General features: G+C 40.9%; 1 protein-coding gene across 1 annotated transcript in view; it reads left to right on the top strand.

The window, feature by feature from the left end:
* Positions 1–21,302, top strand: part of col4a5 (collagen, type IV, alpha 5 (Alport syndrome)) — a 456,319-nt gene that overhangs the window by 141,374 nt on the left and 293,643 nt on the right. Inside the window, exons 13-16 of the mRNA XM_028815432.2 lie at positions 2,289–2,381; positions 4,060–4,113; positions 16,933–16,989; positions 18,172–18,216. Coding sequence (XP_028671265.2) covers positions 2,289–2,381; positions 4,060–4,113; positions 16,933–16,989; positions 18,172–18,216 — 249 coding nt within the window. The remainder of the gene's footprint in view (positions 1–2,288; positions 2,382–4,059; positions 4,114–16,932; positions 16,990–18,171; positions 18,217–21,302) is intronic.

The following is a 21,302-nucleotide window of genomic DNA, read 5'->3' as shown; positions in this document are numbered from 1 at the left end:
GACAGAATTTATTCAGACTGGATAAATATGAAAGATCGCAGAGAAAAACTTTGAAAACTAAATTACTCTTATTTTCGAAATGCTACCTATAAAATATATAATTACACATTATTAATAGGTATAGCATTTAGCAATGAAACTTGTTTGATATTGATAACTGAAATAACATCGTGTTTTTGTAACTTGATTTAGACAAACTGAAAGAGCTGCCCAAAAATGCCCATAACTGAACTCCAACAAACATTCTGTAGCGCACAAAAATTTAGTCTTGCTTTAAAATGCGCACGGATGATATTTTTTGCGCACATAGCCTATAAAAAATTAGAGGGAACATTGGCTGGGGACCGATCAGCTGATGCCGGTACCTCACTTTCGTTTTCGTTTCGTTTTCGTTTTCGATTTACATCTCCAGATCACTTGCATCAAAATCGGAGTCTGACAAAACAGAGTCTGATTCATCGATATTACAAAAAAGTCATCCATGGTTATTTTACTTTGAGCATTCACTTTGGTATCTCTCCACATGCAGTTTTAGAAGCTATTTGCTCTTCGCTACTCATGCAAGCGCAGGCAATCGAGGTCAAATCAACAAAGCTAACTTTCCTTCTAGCAAAGTGTATTAAAAAGCGATGTAAGAAGAAGATCACTGATCTCTGTCAATCACTAGCAAGACTGAGGCTTTCAAAATAATAATAATAACAACAAAAACTGCGTTAACGTGCGATAAAATAATTGTCAGCGTTAATTAATTACTACGTTAACGCAATAACGCGATAATAACGCATTAACTTGCCCAGCCCTATTTTTAAAGCTTATGAAATTTTTAGCTCCTAAATCCTGCCAGTCAAGATAAGTTGATTTTCAAGCTGAGGTGTTTAACACTAGAAATATAACCTAATAAACGTGCTTAACTTGGAAGAGTTTGAGAATCATAATGTAACTGCAGTTTCAAATGATACCGATGCATTTGTTGGAACAAGTCGTTGTCTGGATATTATCAGTGCACCTAATATACATACACACACTCCACAGATTATTTGAATTATTATTATTGACTGTTCAGAAACATTACAACTAGTTGGTAAAACTGTCCCTGAATCTACTAGTGTGAGTGTCAATGGCCCTGTAATGTTTGCCAGAAGGGAAGTGTAAGAATAGCAGCTGTGCAGGGTGGCTAAGGTCTGTCTCTATACAGTTTGCCTTTCAAAAACAGCATTGTATAACTCCTGAATTGAGGCATCTGGGTGCCAGTTATGTTCTGTGCAACCTTCAGCACTCTCTGCAGTCCTTTACGTTCTTGAGCCAAGCAGGTGCTATACCAGCATGTTATGCTGCCAATGAGGATGAACTCTGCTATGTACCTACATACGTTCTTGAGTGCAGATAGAGAAATGTGAGGTACCCTCACATATCTGAGGAAGCAGAGGTGTGGCCAAGCCTTTTTGACAAAATGTGTTGTGATCACTTTACTTTGACTGTTATATTAAGTTCAAGAAATTTTAAGCTGAATCTTTTGACAACATATCCTCCAGTGCAAATATCAGTATTGCCTGTCTTCTACTTTCTGAGTATATGACAAGATACTTGGTTTTGCTGATATTAAGAGTGAGATTATTGTCTTGACACCACTGATACACCAGGTAGATCTGGTGGTGTCCTTTGGAAAAGCACTTATATTCTGCTGTCTCTACTTGTGCATTCCAATTAGCAATGAATAATAAATTAATTGGTCTACTAAAACTTAACTGTTTATTGTGGAGGACTATTCCCATGATTTTACATTTATCTCTAAAAATTGAAATTTTTAAAAATTTGCTAGATTATAATACCAGATTGTGCTCTTTGCTAAATATTTAGTTTTATTGTGGTGAAACAAAGACATATTTCTATTAATTCTTCTAGTGTAATTGCCATGAATTAGTCCCAAAGAAAAGTTTTTCAAGCTTTTGGAATTAATCCTGGTACTCTGTAGTCGGGAAAACCAGAAATGATTGGATTCCATATTGAAATCATTATAAGAGAAATCATCAAATGGAGAGTGGTGATGTTTTGTATGTTGATTGCTGTATTCAAGAATTTCTCTATATTCTATATATGTGACAATACTGACCCTATAAACCTTTTAACAAATAAAATTTGAAGTAACAGGTTTAAAAAATACACAACTTTTGTTATAAAATTGTTCTTTTTAATTATCTGAAGGTAAACAGCTAATTTTCTGCTACTTTTTGTACAGTACATACATTTACTTTTTATGTAATTTGCTATGTCCCATCTTTTGTGCCTAGGGTGAAAAGGGCCTTCAAGGTCCTCCCGGTCCTCCTGGTATTATTGGGGAACAAAAAAGGCCTGGTGATGGAGATCTTCAAAAAGGAGAAAAGGTTAGCTACATTAGTCTTGATTACTCATGTATTATTAGTAAATATTGTAAAGAAAACAATGAGTATTATTTTCATATACTAAGCAGTAAGATGCTATGAACAATAATGGATGTTCTGAAGAAGAAGATGAGCTGCATTTAGGAGGTGGAAACTGCTCAAAGTGTCTATAACTGAAACATATTTGTAAGTCTAATTTAGTAACATCTATGGAAAAGTATTTGTATTTTTAGTCCTGTGGGTCTTTTCCAATGTTATTGTGTGTGCTATGCCTGATACTTTACGAATAGTATCAAGTCCTAGTGACCCTGAATTGGACAGAGTGGATATAGATAATGTCTGAATAAATGGATGCATATTACTTGGAGTTATCCATATTCCCTTTCTAACAATTATGCCTATGATATGAATGATAAAAAAATCAAAAGCACCAGTTGTGTGATAGGCAGACAGACAGTTAAGGCTAAGATCTTCACAAAAGGTCATTATTGAATAGCCTTAAAGGGTAATTCTGCATCAGCTAAATGATTACTTTTTGCTGTTATACTTTATTTGCCCATTTTGACAGATTAATGTAAATAATAAAAAATGCCTGAACATTTTTGGGAAACCACATGCAATTGGAAGTGTATTATATGAGCCTATGTTTAAATCACATTTGCAAAGTGCATAATATACAATATATATAAAAATGCAGATATAAAAAAGATCCTTAAATAGTAAAGAAGATATGCAAAATGTAAGTGCATTTAACAGACTGATGTATTATGTTTAGCTAGTCTAATCACTGAAATATTATTTTACTTAAAAATGCCCTCATGAGTAATAATGCATTATACAGTAAGTGATAAGTACATTTAGCAAGCAATTTATCTGTTCTGTCCCAAAAAATACCATGGCTCTAACTTTGGTCCCAATACTAGTCACTTGCATGAATTTCTCAAGTTAACCATGTTCAAAACAATTGAAGAACTATTGTCGGACAGCTAAGTAAGTTAAAGTAGGTTACGTAGAGTACTGTTGTCTTATACTATATTTATAGCATGCTTCCCTGTGGTGGGCTGGCGCCCTGCCCGGGGTTTATTTTCTGCCTTGTGCCCTGTGTTGGCTGGGATTGGCTCCAGCAGACCCCCGTGACCCTGTAGTTAGGATATAGCGGGTTGGATAATGGATGGATGGATGCTTCCTCTTCATGTGTTTATGCAGTGAGCTAGTGCTGTTCTGGAACAAAATGAACAACGATTTTCACGTTTTCATATGAACTACTCCCATAAATATGGGGAAACCTTCTTTCACTGAATGTTTTGCAGCTGCTGCCATAATTATTGTAAAGAAAAAACAGCACAGAGAGTTATAGCATTCTGGTGTGCAATGTGGGGGAGGAACAGGGATGATTAGTTGATTGGGAAAATATAATTCAACTAAAATTTTGTTAGTCATGGCAGCCCTAATCCATTATTTTATATATAGTACTGCCTCTCAGTGACCTTATATTAAGGATAAGTGGTGTAAGATAATTAATTAAAGAATACTGCAGTTATTTTTTAACCTGTCAGTCTTAGACATGTAACTCTTGAAAAACATTTTAATTGTGGATAGAATATTTTTGTGAATGTGTTTAGAGCAACAGAAGTTGAATGTTTATTATTAGTTTAACTGTCATACTAATATTATGTTTTAGGGTGAATTGGGTCAAAAGGGAGAACCTGGAGAACATGGACCTCCTGGTATACCAGTAAGTATAAGTAAATCCTCAATAAAAGCAGTTTTTGAAATGTAGAAAGACCCAGCTGAAATAATTTGTGACAAGCTTCTGTATGTACAGTTTCTATTGGTACTGCAGTTATTGTTTTGGGCAGCAAAATTAAAATAAGTTTACATAAAAGTGGAGCTTAGTTCCTAATTTAAGTATTAGGTACAGGGAAAATTTCTTCTTCTGTTCTGTTTCAGACTACGTAACACACACAATATATACAGAAGAAGTTATTTAATTAAATTAGGTTTTGCAATGATGCTGCTGACTAAATATACTTGTATTGATGCATTATTTTTGAAAAGCTAATATAGTAAGTTTCTAGATTAAAATAAATAAAGTAGAATACAGTAGTTGTATGTGAAATTGCTGTCTTATAGCTCTAGGTACATGCAATCAGTTCCAGGCTTAGCTGATTTCAGAGTGAACCCTGCATATTTTCCTTGTAGAAATACTTATTTTTATTTAACTTCTCTAAATTTGAACGACTTCAATTAATATGGATGCCAGCAGGAGTTTGTGTTGTGATGGACTAGCAAAGTAAAGTCAAGATCAGTAAAGATCAGTAAACAAGATAAGATAGTGTAATTTTAAAAATAAGAGTAAAGTAAGATAAGTAAAAGGAAAACCAACGCAGATCAAACAGAACATAAACAAATGTACAAGTATAAAAGTTAGCATATAAACAACTGTTGGGTTAGTGGGTCTCACCAGGTTAATTATGGATTACCCAAAGTATAACACGCATACACAGGATTCAATCATACTAACACTTAACACTAGAATCCCTGAAGCCTACAAAAAAACTCGTAATCCTGACCCACCTTAAATTACTTCACACCTCTCCATCAGCGTCATTTGTTCTGTAAATGTGTCACTCAGCATAAGCAGCAAGTAAACTGCTGTCCCATCCCCTTGACCAACAGAGCTCAACTCAGGCAAAAAGCTGTCCTAGCTCAAGCCTTGTTTATTTCGGTGTAAGGTACCTGGACTTGTATTGGGTAGATAATATATTGTTATTTGTGGTGAACTCAGATGAGGATGAGCAAGGCATGCCGAGCTTGCCAAGGTATCATGCAAAATTCTGTTTGTGATTATATTTTGTGATGGCCTTTATATAAAAAAAATTATATTTTACTTATATAAAACCCACATCGAATGTTATTTACCTGTTTACCTTGATTTATTTACTTATCTTCCTACAGTGTAAAGTAACAAGTAGACTGCAAAGCTTCCTGTGTTTGATCGACACGGGAATACTGACAAAGTATATGTGTAATGCCATGAAAAGTGTGGCGGCAGATTCCACCTGCAGCTATAGACTCTTCAGTACGTGAGCTACTCTCCACAGTAGTGTTTAGATCTGATGGTGCTATGCTGACACTTCAGTACCTGAGCAATGGTACGAGAATGCAGTCAGACTTCCTTTTTGGGCACAAACACCGCCCACATCTAAACACTAGCGTGGAGAGTCGCTAGTGTACTGAAGATTCTATAGCTGCAGGTGGAAGCTGCCCTCGCACTTTTGCCATTGTTATACTTTGTGAGCATGCCCTTGTTGATCATATGCCCATGTCAATCAAACACAGGAAGCTCTGCAGTCTACTTGTGAGTTTACGATGTAGGAAGATAAGTAAATAAATCAAGGTAAATGGGTAAATAACATTCGATCTGGCTTTTACATACAAAGTACAGCGACGTCAAAAGTGCAACCTGCATTCTCGCACCATTGCTCGCGTACTGAAGTGTCAGCATGCACTTTTCATGGCATTACACATGTACTTTGTGAGCATGACCATGTTGAGCAAACACAGGAAGTTCTGCAGTCTGCTTGTGACATTAGGCTGTAGGAAGATAAGTAAATAAATCAAGGTAAATAGGTAAATAACATTCAGTCTGGTTTTTATATAAGTAACATGTAAATGTTTTTCATATAAAGACCATCAGAAAACATAATCAAAAACATGACATTGCACAACACCTTCACAAGCTTTGTAAGTGCTGCTTTTTCTTTGAATGACATGCGTGTGGCACATTGACCTGTTGCTGCATCCAAACGGGGCCATCTTTTGCGTTTACACCTGGTGCAGCTTCGTTGTTCTTATGTGTGAGAGGATGTTTTTTGCTGGGAGAGCTTCTGTTCTCTTTCTCTGATGTAGAACCTTTATCATCATCTAAATTCACTTCTGCTATAGCACATCTTTATTTGAAACATTTACAAGTACCATAAGTTTACACTGGCTGTTACAGTCTCAAATCAAATGTATGTTTTTACTCTATAATAGCAAGAATAAGAGCAGTTCACTTCTCAAAACGGAGACATCTGGGGTTGAACCAGCGACCTTTTGATTACCAGTCAGCAATTCTTATCGCTGCACCACCAAAGCGGTCATATTACGTACCTGTCAATGTCACACCCTAACACAAGTTCTTTTTCTGCAGTTATATTCTTGAATAAAAGCGCACTTGTTTTGTTATACTTGTACCGTTTGTGAAAGTGTTTATTTGATATTTGGATTTCAGGCTTCACACATTATTCACTTCATGTCTACATTTTGTCAATTATTACTAAAACCTAAAAAATATTTCTGTTTTAACGATGTGTTTACATAGATTGTTGTAGACACAGAACTCACATGAAATGCATGTATTCCAAATAACAATATATTTTTTACCCTATACAACTCTAGGCAACTCACACGCAGGTAAACAGACTTGAGCTGAGAGAACTTTCTGCCGTTTCTGCGTTGGTGGGGGGATGGGATAGCAGGTTGCTTGCTGCTTGTGTTTATCGACATATTTACAACACATAACACACTGACGGAGAGGTGCGAAATGATTTAAATGATTTAAGGTGGGCCAGGATTTCAAGTTTTTTTGTAGGCTTTGGTAATTCTAGTGTTAAGGAGACTTTGTTGAAATAAAGAAAAAGGTCCAAGGGCGTCAAGCATAAACGGCGTGTGTAGAATTCACACTAAAACATGGAGTGTGGACAAAAGTAGATATGTGTATACGCACAAAAAATCCAGATGCATAAATCTGTACGTACACCAATGTCAAAGTTCTTCCACTCAATAAATCCCAGTCAGCATGAAATATGACGTGCAATAATAACATGTGCACGTGCCTGCCGTCTCACCCCGACTCCTGCCAGAATTACGCCCCGCAGTGAAAAGGAGTGTCGCAGACCATTGCCTGAATGTCAACACCATTGGAGGATGTAGCGAATGTACAGTACTGTGCAAAAGTTTTAGGCAGGTGTGAAAAAATGCTGTAAACAAAGAATGCTTTCAGAAATATAAATGATTGTTTATTGTTATCAGTTTACAAAATGCAAAGTGAGCGAACAAAAGAAAAATCTAAATCAAATCAATATTTGATGTTACTACCTTTTGCCTTCAAACCAGCATCAATTCTTATAGGTACACTTGCACAAAGTCAGGGATTTTGTAGGATTATAGTCAGATGTATGATCAACCAATTATACCAAACAGGTGCTAATGATCATCAATGTCACACGTAGGTTGAAACACAGTCATTAACTGAAACAGAAACAGCTGTGTAGGAGGCTTAAAACTGTGTGAGGAACAGCCAAACTCTGCTACCAAGATGAGGTTGTGGATGACAGTTTCATGTCATGGCAAGATTGAGCACAGCAACAAGACACAAGGTAGTTATACTGCATCAGCAAGGTCTCTCCCAGACAAAGATTTCAAAACAGACTGGGGTTTCAAGATGTGCTGTTCAAGCTCTTTTGAAGAGGCACAAAGAAACAGGCAACATTGAGGATCATAGATGCAGTGGTCGGCCAAGGAAACTTAGTGCAGCAGATGAAAGACACATCGAGCTTATTACCCTTCGAAATCGAAAGATGTCCAGCAGTGCCATCAGCTCAGAACTGGCAGGAACCAGTGGGACCCAGGTACACCCATCTACTGTCCGGAGAAGTCTGGCCAGAAGTGGTCTTCATGGAAGAGTTGCAGCCAACAAGCCATACCTCCAACATGGAAACAAGGCCAAGCAACTCAAGTATGCACAAAAACATACAATTAATGCAGAGCTTTAAGTTAACATGTAGAAACTCTGAGTCTAATTCAAGGTGATGTCTGCTAAAAATATAGAATATAGTAAAATTTTAAAAATGTTTAAAATTACACAACATTTCAATCCTTTTAGATGTTATATCAAAAGAAAAAAGAAAAAAAAAACTTCTTTAGATTATCAGTTTCGTATTTACCATTAAGTGGTTTCTAAAAAGTAAGTTTTCTTTTACTGTGGTAACATGCAAGAAAAATGTATAATCTGAATATAGTCAGACAGTAATACAGCAAAACCTTTACCAAAGTATAGCAATTGACATAGCAGTTGTAAGAATTTCCTATTAAGTGGATTTAAATATGCACAACAAGAAATATAAATGAAGCAATTATATCAACAATAAATGATGTATTGCAAGTGCCACCTTTTGGTCATTTTTGCTAGCCAAGATTGTAAAGCAGTGGCTTACACGTGAATTACTGCAAACAGTAATACTCATGTTTTTTAGCATGTACTGTAGATTATAACAATGGTCACCCTGAAGGGCAAGCAATTGAAAATTGAAACAAGTGCCGTGCACAAAAAAATTATGCCCAAACATAGAAGTGACATGCTCAAATAAAGAGAGGTGTCAACAAATTCAGACAAGAGCTATGCACAAAATAAGTCTGAGGGTAAAACTGAAGCAAATTCAAAGCTAATCACTTTCAAATGAACTGGTAATGTATTTTTTATATTGTGTGCATGTATACCTGGGGCATTATGTACATTATGATTCCTCTTTTACCATTAAATAAACAAGCAGGTATTGTACCTGTTCCTCTATCTTGTGAGTGTGGGGAGGAGCAAAAGTAAGGTATAAACGTGACTTGGGATAAATGCCTCCACATATTCATAACCATGATCATCTATGCCAGATAAATTAAACTCAATAAGCACATCTTGGAGAGAAGTTTGACTATAAACACACACCGATTTACTTGCACGAATCCGAAAGACAGGCTGCGGGCCGAGGGAAGGGGGAGGCACGACCTCAGGAGTAGGGAGTAGGGAGTCACGAGCCAGCCTCAATTCGAGTCGCTCTACCACGTGTTGGAGCGTACCTTGCCTCTGCTTAGCTAGCAAAACCTGTTTGTTCAGCGGATGTTATCATCTATAGTAGGAGTCTCCAACTCCGGTCCTAATTAAGAAAAAGGTTAGAATGAAAACCTGCAGCCACTGGTGCCCTCCAGGACCAGAGTTGGGGACCCTCGATCTAGATATTGTTGAAGAGTAACATTTGACATTTTTGAGATAGAAATCACAGCTAAGAGTGTTTTAAAGGGTACATGCTCATTGGCCGATATATCACGACCATGTGCTGTTCTCCCCACACGGTGGACGCTCTCCCGTCAGAGCTGAACACGATCAGATACAGTAGTAACGTTTGACGTTGGAGTGCAAATACTTTCCACTTGGTCAGAGATACCTTTGCCAACTTTTTATATTTTTGGTAAAGAGATCATAGCTACATTCTTGCCTTTGATAGTTAAACCAAAAATATTGTTTAACAAGAGGCTCTCAGATATGAAAGCTATCAATATAAATTATTTTCAATACAAATTACAGTAATCCCTCGCTATATCGCGCTTCGCCTTTCGCAGCTTCACTCCATCGTGGATTTTATATGTAAGCATATTTAAATATATATCGCGGATTTTTTGCTGGTTCGCGGATTTCTGTGGACAATGGGTCTTTTAATTTCTGGTACATGCTTCCTCAGTTGGTTTGCCCAGTTGATTTCATACAAGGGACGCTATTGGCAGATGGCTGAGAAGCTACCCAGCTTACATTTCTCTCTCTCTTGCGCTGACTTTCTCTGATCCTGACGTATGGGGATTGAGCAGGGGGGCTCTTCGCACACCTAGACGATACGGGCGCTCGTCTAAAAATGCTGAAAGATTATCTTCACGTTGCTATCTTTTGTGCAGCTGCTTACTGAAACGACATGCTGCACGGTGCTTCGCATACTTAAAAGCTAAAAGGGCACGTATTGATTTTTGATTGAAAAACAAACTCTGTCTCTCTCTCTCTCTCTCTCTCTCTCTGCTCCTGACGGAGGGGGTGTGAGCTGCCGCCTTCAACAGCTTTGTGCCGCGGTGCTTCGCTTACTTAAAAGCCAAACAGCCCTATTGATTTGTTTGCTTTTCTCTCTATCTCTGTGACAGTCACTGCTCCTGACACGCACTCCTTTGAAGAGGAAGATATGTTTGCATTCTTTTAATTGTGAGACAGAACTGTCATCTCTGTCTTGTCATGGAGCACAGTTTAAACTTTTGAAAAAGAGCCAAATGTTTGTTTGCAGTGTTTGAATAACGTTCCTGTCTCACTACAACCTCCTGTGTTTCTGCGCAAATCTGTGACCCAAGCATGACAATATAAAAATAACCATATAAACATATGGTTCCTACTTCGCGGATTTTCTTATTTCGCGGGTGACTCTGGAACGCAACCCCCGCGATGGAGGAGGGATTACTGTATTTCATTTTTTACATTGTTTTTATTGATTTTAAAGCTTGTCGTGTTTCACTACTACACGGGCGAGCTGTGGGGGACAGGTAGTATAAAATAAAAGCTTTATGGCCATGGTAGCATTATAATAGTTTATTATCCAGCCCTAACACTTCTCCTTGCATAATTTTGTCAGACAGTGGCCAGTTCTAAGCAGACAGGTATTTCCAGTGTATTTAAGTGCAATTATTTTATGATAATGTCTGACATACACAAAAGTAATTTGTTGTCGATTAAGATATACAGTATATGTGAGACGGTTGAATAACTAAATCTGTCAGAGATACTGGATGTATCTTTGCTTCTGCAGGCGGAATATACTGTACATTGTGTGCACATTCTCTCAAAGTGACGGGGTGGGGGGCAGGTGGCTTATAGGGGTTTGTGTGGGAGTTCAGAATTTGGCAAAACACCTGTTACATCAGACTCCTTTGAAAAAAATGCAAAATGACTCCAGATTAGCCCTGTGCAAGTGAGCTGGTTTCTATCTATGAGGTAGCATTCAATCCATGGCTTAGATATGCATTACCTTCAGAAGTACATTAATACATACAGAAAGCTCTACCCACAGTAATGATAATTTATATTGGTTGAGTTATATTGGTTGTCTCATTGTACATGCACGCACGATATCAGTAGATTGCTATTTTTAGGTTTTCTTTTATCAAACTAGAACTGCGACATCGGAGCTGAAAGCAAATTTAGAAGGGGTACTTTCTTTTGCTGATGTGTGTTCCAATTGCTATCTTTATATATAATATGCTACTGTGGCTGTTTGTTTGTCTGTCCAGGATTTTAAATCACCTGTAGCTCGCAAACCGTTTGACCTATTGACCTGAAATTTGGTACACATTGTGAGAATAAGCGCTTCAGCAGCGCAGACCCAACACAGACTGACAATGGAGGCACGTGAAAACTAAACAAAAAAATTTATTTTTCTTCACACATGGGGTATGTCTTCTCTGTGTCCCACAGGAAGTACATATTCCCCAAAACACACACAAGCAAAGCACCAACAAAAATAAAACATAGCTAGTCTTCCTTCACCACCACTCCTCCCGGCAAGTGTTGTCCTCCTCCTGACGCCCAGAGTGGTGTCTGCCAGCTTCTTTTATAGCCCACCCAGAAGTGCTTCAGGTGATAATTGACCTAATTAAGGCTCTGGAAGCCGTGTAGCTCCCCCTAGTGGTAGATACGGAGCCCAACAGGGATGAGCTCCTGTGTTCCACAATAGTGGCCCCGATGCAAACCGGGGGGGCTTCCCCCAAGTATTCCGGGGGACATAGTGTGCATCCCATGACTGCTCCCCCGGATCCAGTGTCAAAGGGGCGTTCGCCACAACATATACTACGTGATGTCTACTATCCGCTTTCGGGGTGATGATTGACCACCAAGGTTATTCCTCTTTTTATTTTTATTTCATTTTATTGTAGAATCAACTCTTGGCAGCGGCCAGCAGGGCACCCGTGCGGCACATGCGTACAGGCGCTGTTCTCATCCCTACCACCTTCGCTGTCACTTTCCCTACCACTTCATATCTTAAATCTTTCTTGAGGCAGATTGAAGACTTATGTGCCAGCTTAAGTGAAAAGTTAAAGAAAATGTACTAAGTAAATGTAACACAAACAGTGACTTAATCAGTTTTAACACGAAAAGATGCTGAGGAAAGAAGAGAAGAAGCAGGCTGCTAAGGTGGAGAAAAGAAGAGTTGCTCAGGAAGCAGCAAGCGCTTCAACATCTTAGCAAAGGAATGCTAAATGTGAAGAGAAAGAGTATGAAAATTATGAATGCTCAAGTCAAGTGTATTCACTGCACGTTATCATGCAGTGCACCCTTACTGGTATACAGTATAATTCAATCTAAAAAAGCATATATATATATATATATATAGTGGAGATCAGCCCGGACACAGACAGGTAGACATGATTTAAGCACCACAACATGTTTATTTACACAGACACAACCCAGTGCCACAGCACCAATCACCCCTAGTCCAGGCCCTCAATACAATGCCTTTTCTCTTTTGGTCCACCTCCACTCCTCTCCTCCGAGCTCTGTCCTCTTCCACCCCACACCAGCCATCGAACAGAGGGAGGCGGCCCCTTTTATACACACCCGGATGTGCTCCAGGTGCCTCCCGATTAGCTTCCGCCGGCACTCCCCAGTGAGGCGGAAGTACCGGCTGCGCACCCTGAAGCACTCCGGGTGTCCCTGGTCTTCTTCCCCCCAGCACTGTCGGGTGTGGTGGAAGTCCTGAGGGATCAGGGCTCCAAAGGCATTGTGGCGCCCCCTGGCGGTGACCACGAGCCCCTATAGAGTTGAGCTTCTAAGCTCAAGTAAGTAAAATAAGTCAGAATGTATTTTATAAATGGGCTGAATTAATTCATTTTCTGAAATTTTAATCAAGGGATCCCTTTTCCATTGTTTCCTAAGATCATCAAGGGCTAAATTCCTTGATTTTAATCTCATGTCGTCATGCAAAAGATTCAATATCACCAAGGTGAAGGACAAATGAAGCTGAGTAGCTCTTAACAAATTTTCTGATTTGTATATAAAATAAAAAGTGTTGGATCTTAATAGTTCAAAAGATGTAAATACATTATCAATATAAAGATCTCTATATGTGAAATGACAAAAAATTATTTTTCATTGCTTACCAAGCAGGTATAGCTTTGTGGACTTCTACTGTTTTCCAATATTTTTCCATCCATCCATCCTCTTCCGCTTATCCGAGATCGGGTCACAGGTTCAGCAGCTTGAGCAGAGATGTCCAGACTTCCCTCTCCCCGGCCACTTCTTCTAGCTGTTCCAGAAGAATCCCGAGGCGTTCCTAGGCCAGCCGGGAGACATAGTCCCTCCAGCGTGTCCTGGGTCTTCCCCAGGGCCTCCTCCCGGTTGGACGTGCCCGGAACACCTCACCACGGAGGCGTCCAGGAGACATCCTGATCAGATGCCCGAGCCACCTCATCTGACTCCTCTCGATGCGGAGGAGCAGCAGCTCTACTCTGAGCCCCTCCCGGATGAATGAGCTTCTCACCCTATCTTTAAGGGAGAGCACAGACACCCTACGGAGGAAACTCATTTCAGCCGCTTGTATTCGCGATCTCGTTCTTTCTGTCACTACCCATAGCTCATGACCATAGGTGAGGGTAGGAACATAGATCGACTGGTAAATTGAGAGCTTTGCCTTACAGCTCAGCTCCTTTTTCACCACGACAGACCAATGCAGAGCCCGCATCACTGCGGACGCCGCACTGATCCGCCTGTCAATCTCACGCTCCATTCTTCCCTCACTCATGAACAAGACCCCAAGATACTTGAACTCCTCCACTTGAGGCAGGATCTCACTCCCAACACTGAGAGGGCACTCCACCCTTTTCCGGCTGAGGACCATGGTCTCGGATTTGGAGGTCCTGATTCCCATCCCAGCCACTTCACACTCAGCTGCGAACCGATCCAGCGAGAGCTGAAGATCACGGCCTGATGAAGCAAACAGGACAACATCATCTGCAAAAAGCAGTGACCCAATCCTGAGTCCACCAAACCGGACCCCCTCAACACCTTGGCTGCGCCTAGAAATTCTGTCCATAAAAGTTGTGAACAAAATCAGTGACAAAGGGCAGAGTCCATCTCTCACTGGAAACGGGTTTGACTTACTGCCGGCAAAGCGGACCAAGCTCTGACACCGGTTGTACAGGGACCGAACAGCCCTTATCAGGGGGTCCAGTACCCCATACTGCCGGAGCACCCCCCACAGGATTCCCCGAGGGACACGGTCGAATGCCTTTTCCAAGTCCACAAAACACATGTAGACTGGTTGGGTGAACTCCCATGCACCTTCCAGGACTCTGCTAAGGGTGTAGAGCTGGTCCACTGTTCCGCAACCAGGACGAAAACCACACTGTTCCTCCTGAATCTGAGGTTCGACTATCCGATGGACCTTCCTCTCCAGAACCCCCGAATAGACTTTTCCAGGGAGGCTGAGGAGTGTGATCCCTCTGTAGTTGGAACACACCCTCCGGTCCCCCTTCTTAAAGAGGGGGACCACCACCCCGGTCTGCCAATCCAGAGGCACTGTCCCTGATGTCCATGCGATGTTGCAGAGACGTGTCAACCAAGACAGCCCTACAATATCCATAGCCTTGAGGAACTCCGGGCGTATCTCATCCACCCCCAGGGCCCTGCCACCAAGGAGTTTTTTGACCACCTCAGTGACCTCAGTCCCAGAGATGGGGGAGCCCACCTCCGAGTCCCCAGGCTCTGCTTCCTCATTGGAAGGCATATTAGTGGGATTGAGGAGGTCTTCGAAGTACTCCCCCCACCGACCCACAACATCCCGAGTCGAGGTCAGCAGCGCACAATCCCCATCATATACAGTGTTAACACTGCACTGCTTCCCTCTCCTGAGATGCTGGACGGTGGACCAGAATCTCCTCGAAGCCATCCGAAAGTCATTCTCCATGGCCTCCCCAAACTCCTCCCACGCCCGAGTTTTTGCCTCAGCAACCACCGAAGCTGCATTCCGCTTGGCCTGTTGGTACCTATTAGCTGCCTCCAGAGTCCCACAGGACAAAAAGGACTACTTCTTCAGCTTGACAGCATCCCTCACCGCCGGTGTCCACCAACGGGTTTTGGGATTGCTGCCACGACAGGCACCGACCACATTACGGCCACAGCTCTGGTCAGCTGCCTCAACAATAGAGGCACGGAACATGGCCCATTCGGACTCAATGTCCCCCACTTCCCTCGGGACGTGGTCGAAGTTCTGCCGGAGGTGGGAGTTGAAGCTACTTCTGACAGGGGGCTCTGCCAGACGTTCCCAGCAGACCCTCACAATACGTTTGGGCCTACCAGGCCTGACCGGCATCCTCCCCCACCATCGAAGCCAACTCACCACCAGGTGGTGATCAGTTGACAGCTCCGCCCCTCTCTTCACCCGAGTGTCCAAGACATGTGGCCGCAAGTCCGTTGACACGACCACAAAGTCGATCATCGAACTGAGGCCTAGGGTGTCCTGGTGCCAAGTGCACATATGAACACCCCTATGCTTGAACATGGTGTTCGTTATGGACAATCAGTGACGAGCACAGAAGTCCAATAATAAAACACCACTCGGGTTCAGATCGGGGGGGCCATTCCTCCCAATCACACCCTTCCAGGTCGCACTGTCATTGCCCATGTGAGCATTGAAGTCTCCCAGCAGTACGAGGGAGTCCCCAGAAGGTATGCCCTCAAAGCACCCCCACCAGGGACTCCAAAAAGGGTGGGTATTCCGAACTGCTGTTCGGTGCATACGCACGAACAACAGTTAGGACCCGTCCCCCCACCCGAAGGCGGAGGGAGGCTACCCTCTCGTCCACCGTGGTAAACCCCAATGTACAGGCTCCAAGTCGGGGGGTAATGAGTATGCCCATACCTGCTCGGAGCCTCTCACCGGAGGCAACTCCAGAGTGGTGGAGAGTCCAGCCCCTCTCAAAGAGATTGGTTCCAGAGTCCAAGCTGTGCGTCGAGGTGAGCCCGACTATATCTCTCAACCTCACGCACTAGCTCAGGCTCCTTCCCCTTCAGAGAGGTGACATTCCATGTCCCAAGAGCCAGCTTCTGTAACCGAGGATCGGACCGCCAAGGTCCCCACCTTCGGCCACCACCAACTCACACTGCACCTGACTTCTTTGGCCCCTCCCATAGGTGGTGAGTCCATGGGAAGGGGGACCCACGTTGCCTCTTCGGGCCGAGCCCCATGGATGCAAGCCCGGCCACCAGGCGCTTGCCATCAAGCCCCACCTGCAGGCCTGGCTCCAGAGGGGGGCCTCGGTGACCCACGTCCGGACGAGGGAAATGCCGTCCAAATTTTTTATTCATCATAGAAGGTCTGTTGAACTGCACTTTGCCTCATCCCTCACCTAAGACCAGTTTGCCTTGGGTGGCCCTACCAGGGGCATAAAGCCCTGGACAGCAGAGCTCCTAGGATCATTGGGACACGCAAACCCCTCCACCACGATAAGGTGGCGGTTCGAGGAGGGGCCAATATTTTTCTTGCATGAATATTACTTCCCAGTAATATAACTGAAAATTAGCTAGTGTCATGTCTGCTTCAGCTTTAAATCTCTGTACATTCATTTTTTAATGTATGGCCATTTTTTGTTCCAGATAAATGATGTAACATAGTAAGTAATATGTTTACATGAGTAAATAACTCTTTCTCATTTCTAGGGTCCCCCTGGAGGTCCAAAGGGTGACAAGGGAGAACCAGGAGAACTAGGAAAGAGAGTAAGTTTATCAAGTCATTCTTTACATCATCACTAAAGGTTTGTAAAGATTGGAATCCAAACTTTGTTAAAATTTATTTGTAAATAATACTTAAAGAAGCCATTTCCAGCAAATTAACTGAGATAGGATAGAATGAGTCAAGAAAGATACTAACTAGTTTAGAAGTTTAAAAAGCATGTAAAGTGTAGAGTTATAAAAAGATTGTTAGTAAAACTGTATTACACCTGCCTTTACACACAAAAATGAATTTTCCATATACCATGTGTTACAAAATCAAAGAAGCCGCAGAAAGGTTTGGGGCAGCCACCTGTATATTATTCCCTGGCTGCAAAATGGTTTAAAGGTTTGTACTGATGTGTACAGATTGGAGTCTAGAACAGAACTGAGGGGATGGAGGAAAGGTGGTGATTTTAACCTCAAAGAGGCAGGAACCGAAAGGGTCTTCATCCATAAGCTCGCACTCGGAAGTGAAGTCAAAGGGGCCGGGACCAGGAATGATGTCATCATGGCCAGGTGAAATTTCCCAAGAACGGTCTATAAAAAAACGAGAGAAAGAGTCAGTGTACTTAGCTCCCTTCCGGTCTGGCTTGGAATTACTCTCATTCAAGCCCTTTAGCTAGCTCCCATGCGCACATGTGTGACACATGGAATCGCCATTAATTTGAATTTTTCTTTGATATCAGAAATACTGACAAAATAAAAGCTACTTTTTTATTGATTTTTTAAATTGCATTAAAGTCGAGGAAGTGCAAGTCAGTTAGACAGACAGTGCATTCAAATCCGATTTGATATCCTCTGCCCACCAATCCAGAGAGCAGAAAGTACACTCTTGATATGTACTTTGATTTTTATTTTTTGTGCATTTTACTGCTGAACTTTTTTCCATATTGATAAATGTACTTTTAATGAAGTAATAATAGCTGGATTTGATAAAAAAAAAAGGAAATCAGCTATTGAATGGGCTATAATTATTATTTCTTCAAATGATAATTGCAAAGCATATACAGACAACATCAATTTAACAAAATACAAAACACCTGTGTGTAACAAATGAGGTTTAAGTCTATGAAGCTGTGAAAGATTATAAAAAAACAGAACCCTTTAAATAATCATATTTCTGTAGGCACAGTATATTTATGTTTAATTTTGCTCTAAATATTTCTCATTTTATATTCTTCATAGGGAAAACCTGGAAAAGATGGAGATCCTGGTGAACTTGGTTTTGATGTAAGTTGTCTACTTAAAAAAGAAACATTAATAATAAAAGATTAATTCAAAAATAAGAAATATAATATGTGTGAGATTTGCCCGGACACCACCAGTCGGAAACCGCTTCTTTATAAATTGCACACGTTTATTAATCATAAATAAATCCAGTCCCAACACTACGCACAATGCACACAGCAATAATCACCCCAATATCTCTCTGTCTCAGTCCTTGGCTGCCTCTATTCTCCTCCTGGGAGCTTTGTCCTGCTCCCACTCCTGACTCTGGCTCCCAGACTGTAGGAAAGCGGCGCCTTTTATCCCTGTCCGGATGTGCTCCAGGTGTCTGATGACGTCCATCCGGCAGCACTTCCTGGTGTGGCGGAAGTGCTGCCCTTTGCCCCAGAAGCTCTCCGGGCGTCCCTGGCAGGTTCCTCCGCCATCTTGCCGAGTGTGGCGGATGTAACTATTTTCGAGTCCTACGAGGCTTGAGGCGCCCCCTGGCGGTGGCCACGGGTCCCAACAGGCCAGAAGCTTTTTGTTCTTCTCCCGTGGTCCTCTCCTGCTCCAGGGCGGTTGCCCCCTCATGGCCCGGAAGCTATTCCTGCCACCTTCCGGTCGTTTTAGGCATCCCGGCCAGGTAATGACCCCGGCAATCTGCCACATATGTTAAATATCATAAATGATGTAATTTCCTCATTTTCACCCATTTGCTGAGGGTGGCTATGGTGATATTCTAAACAGGACTAAAAAGCCCACCCTATGTCTAACAAGTTTCTCCAGCTCCTTTTGGTAAATTTACTGATTCTTCTACAATAACTCAGTAATTAGCTATAAGCTATCAAACATGTCCTTGGTCTGCCTTGAGTTTTCTCCCTATAGGTCTTTGTCACACTTCACTGTCACACTGAAGTCTTATCCATATTAGAATATTAGAATCTATATCTTTAAGCCTTATTTACTGTATATTAGAACATTAGAACAATCTAAACCAGAACTGGCCATTCAACCCAACAAAGCTTGCCATTCCTATCCACTTAAGTCTTCTAAAATAACAATAAATCTAGTTTTAAAGTCCTACTGTCCACCAAGTACTTAGTAGCTTATTGCAAGCATGTATGGTTCCCTGTGTAAAGAAAAACTGGCTAATGTTTTTGCAAAATTTACTATTAACAATTTTCCAACTGTGTAAATTTGTTCTTTATGAGCTCATTTTAAAATAACACTCTTGATCCAGTGTACTAATTCCCTTTATAATTTTAAACACTTCAGTCATGTCTCCTCTTAATCTTGGTTTCCTTAAACTGAAAAGTCTCAGCTTTTTAATCTTTCCTCATAATTTATGCCAGAAGCTTAAGGGGTTAGAAAGCATAAACTAACTGTGAAAATTCTTTAATCAAATTTTTTTGCTTACATTTTTTTAGTTTTACCATTTAATTTGAATCATTTACTTTTAATGTAAAAAAACAACTTTAAAAATGAGCAGTTTTAGTAATCAAAAGTCAAATTTTAATCATTTTAATTCTGATGTAGACCATCTGGGATCTCTCTTTTAGAAAGTTCAGGATCCAGTTGCATAGGGAAGTGATATATTCCACTGGACCCAACTTTCTGTGAGCTTCTAGCCAGGTGGATAGTAGATGATATGGCATCTTCAGTGGAACAGTTCAGGTGATTAGCAAACTGGACAGGTCATATGGGAAGTCTGACTTTCAAGTGTGCTTCTCAAAGCACTTCATGATGATAAGTGTGAGTGCTCTAGAGTGACAGTCACTTTGGGAAAAGACAGATTTCTTCAGCATGGCATGATGGTAGTGGTTTTAAAGCACTTGGGAAAGACTACAGTTTGTTTTAATGCATGGTTCGCCTACTCTAGAGGTATTGTGCAGTGTTGCACATTTTGCTACATTAGAGCAGTGTCAATTGTGATTTAAATGGTCAGCAAAATAATAGTCATCCAGAAAAGTGACTTTTATATCATTCACACACATTTGTCTCTTTTAAACCTTCTTAATCATTTATTTGTAACAATCAAGGCTGCTAGCCAAAATCAGCGCTTCTAAATCAATATACTGTGATAAATGACAAACTACCACCATGAAGCAAGCCATCTAACTTTTTTAAAGACAGTAACAATTTAATTCACTTTAATTCTATGCCTTCATTCTGTGCTCTTGTTTCCTTGATGTGGATGCTTCTCCCCTTATCTCTTCCCACAACACACACTCCCTCTCACTCTTTCTCTCTCACACGTAACACTTCAACCTCAGTATTGCTTCAGTCCCGCTGATCTTGGTCAATATGCTGGTTTCTTTTCTAAACTCATTTTGATGTTTGCCTGCTTATGAGTGTTGACAGGTTGCCTGCTATTAGCTGATCTACCTGTACAAAGGGTTATTATGGATCACTGGCTGAAATTTGAAAATTTGAAATGCAAATCCAGCAACTCTGCATTTGAAACCTTTTAATTTCACAATTTTTCACATAAAAAAAAAGATTTATGCTTACAGGTGAGTGTCAGACTTAAGTGTTCTACTGTTAGATTTGACTTTAGAAAAGTTTATGTACCACTGCATTAAAGTTTTTTTGTTTTTTTTTACAAAGACATAACTTAAGAGTCATTATAATATGCACGATCATAAATCATATATTTACTCAACTTGTAAATAAGGTTCTTAAATAGTTGCAAAGTCAGAACATCAACTACACTTTGTTTCATGTTTACAAAAATGATCAATTCACTAGTATCTAATTGAGAAGAGGGAAGCAATGTAGTGAAATGGAATTTGACGTGTCCACCTCCCCAAGAACATACATTTCCATTGACTGAGTACACTGGCATTGGGGACAATCTCGCAACATACGAGATGGAGGCCTCAAAACCCAAAGTCCCTATCCGTCAGATCTATGAAAAGCCAACCCTAAAAATATGTATTTTATTTTTGAAAACAGGTTAATATTTTGTGCATTTTAGGCATGGTGAGAAACTATGTCTTGCATCTTGTAATGTTATGAGTCACTCAGTGCCAATTACTAGGTTTGCAGGAAAATATTCTAATAGAGCACAGATAGCTCTTTACAGGCAGAACTGAAACATGGTAGTCTGA

This window comes from Erpetoichthys calabaricus, chromosome 12 (genome assembly GCF_900747795.2).
Source record: "Erpetoichthys calabaricus chromosome 12, fErpCal1.3, whole genome shotgun sequence".
NCBI lineage: Eukaryota > Metazoa > Chordata > Cladistia > Polypteriformes > Polypteridae > Erpetoichthys > Erpetoichthys calabaricus.
The sequence above is the reverse complement of the archived record's forward strand: the minus strand, read 5'-3'. Positions and strand labels throughout refer to the sequence as shown.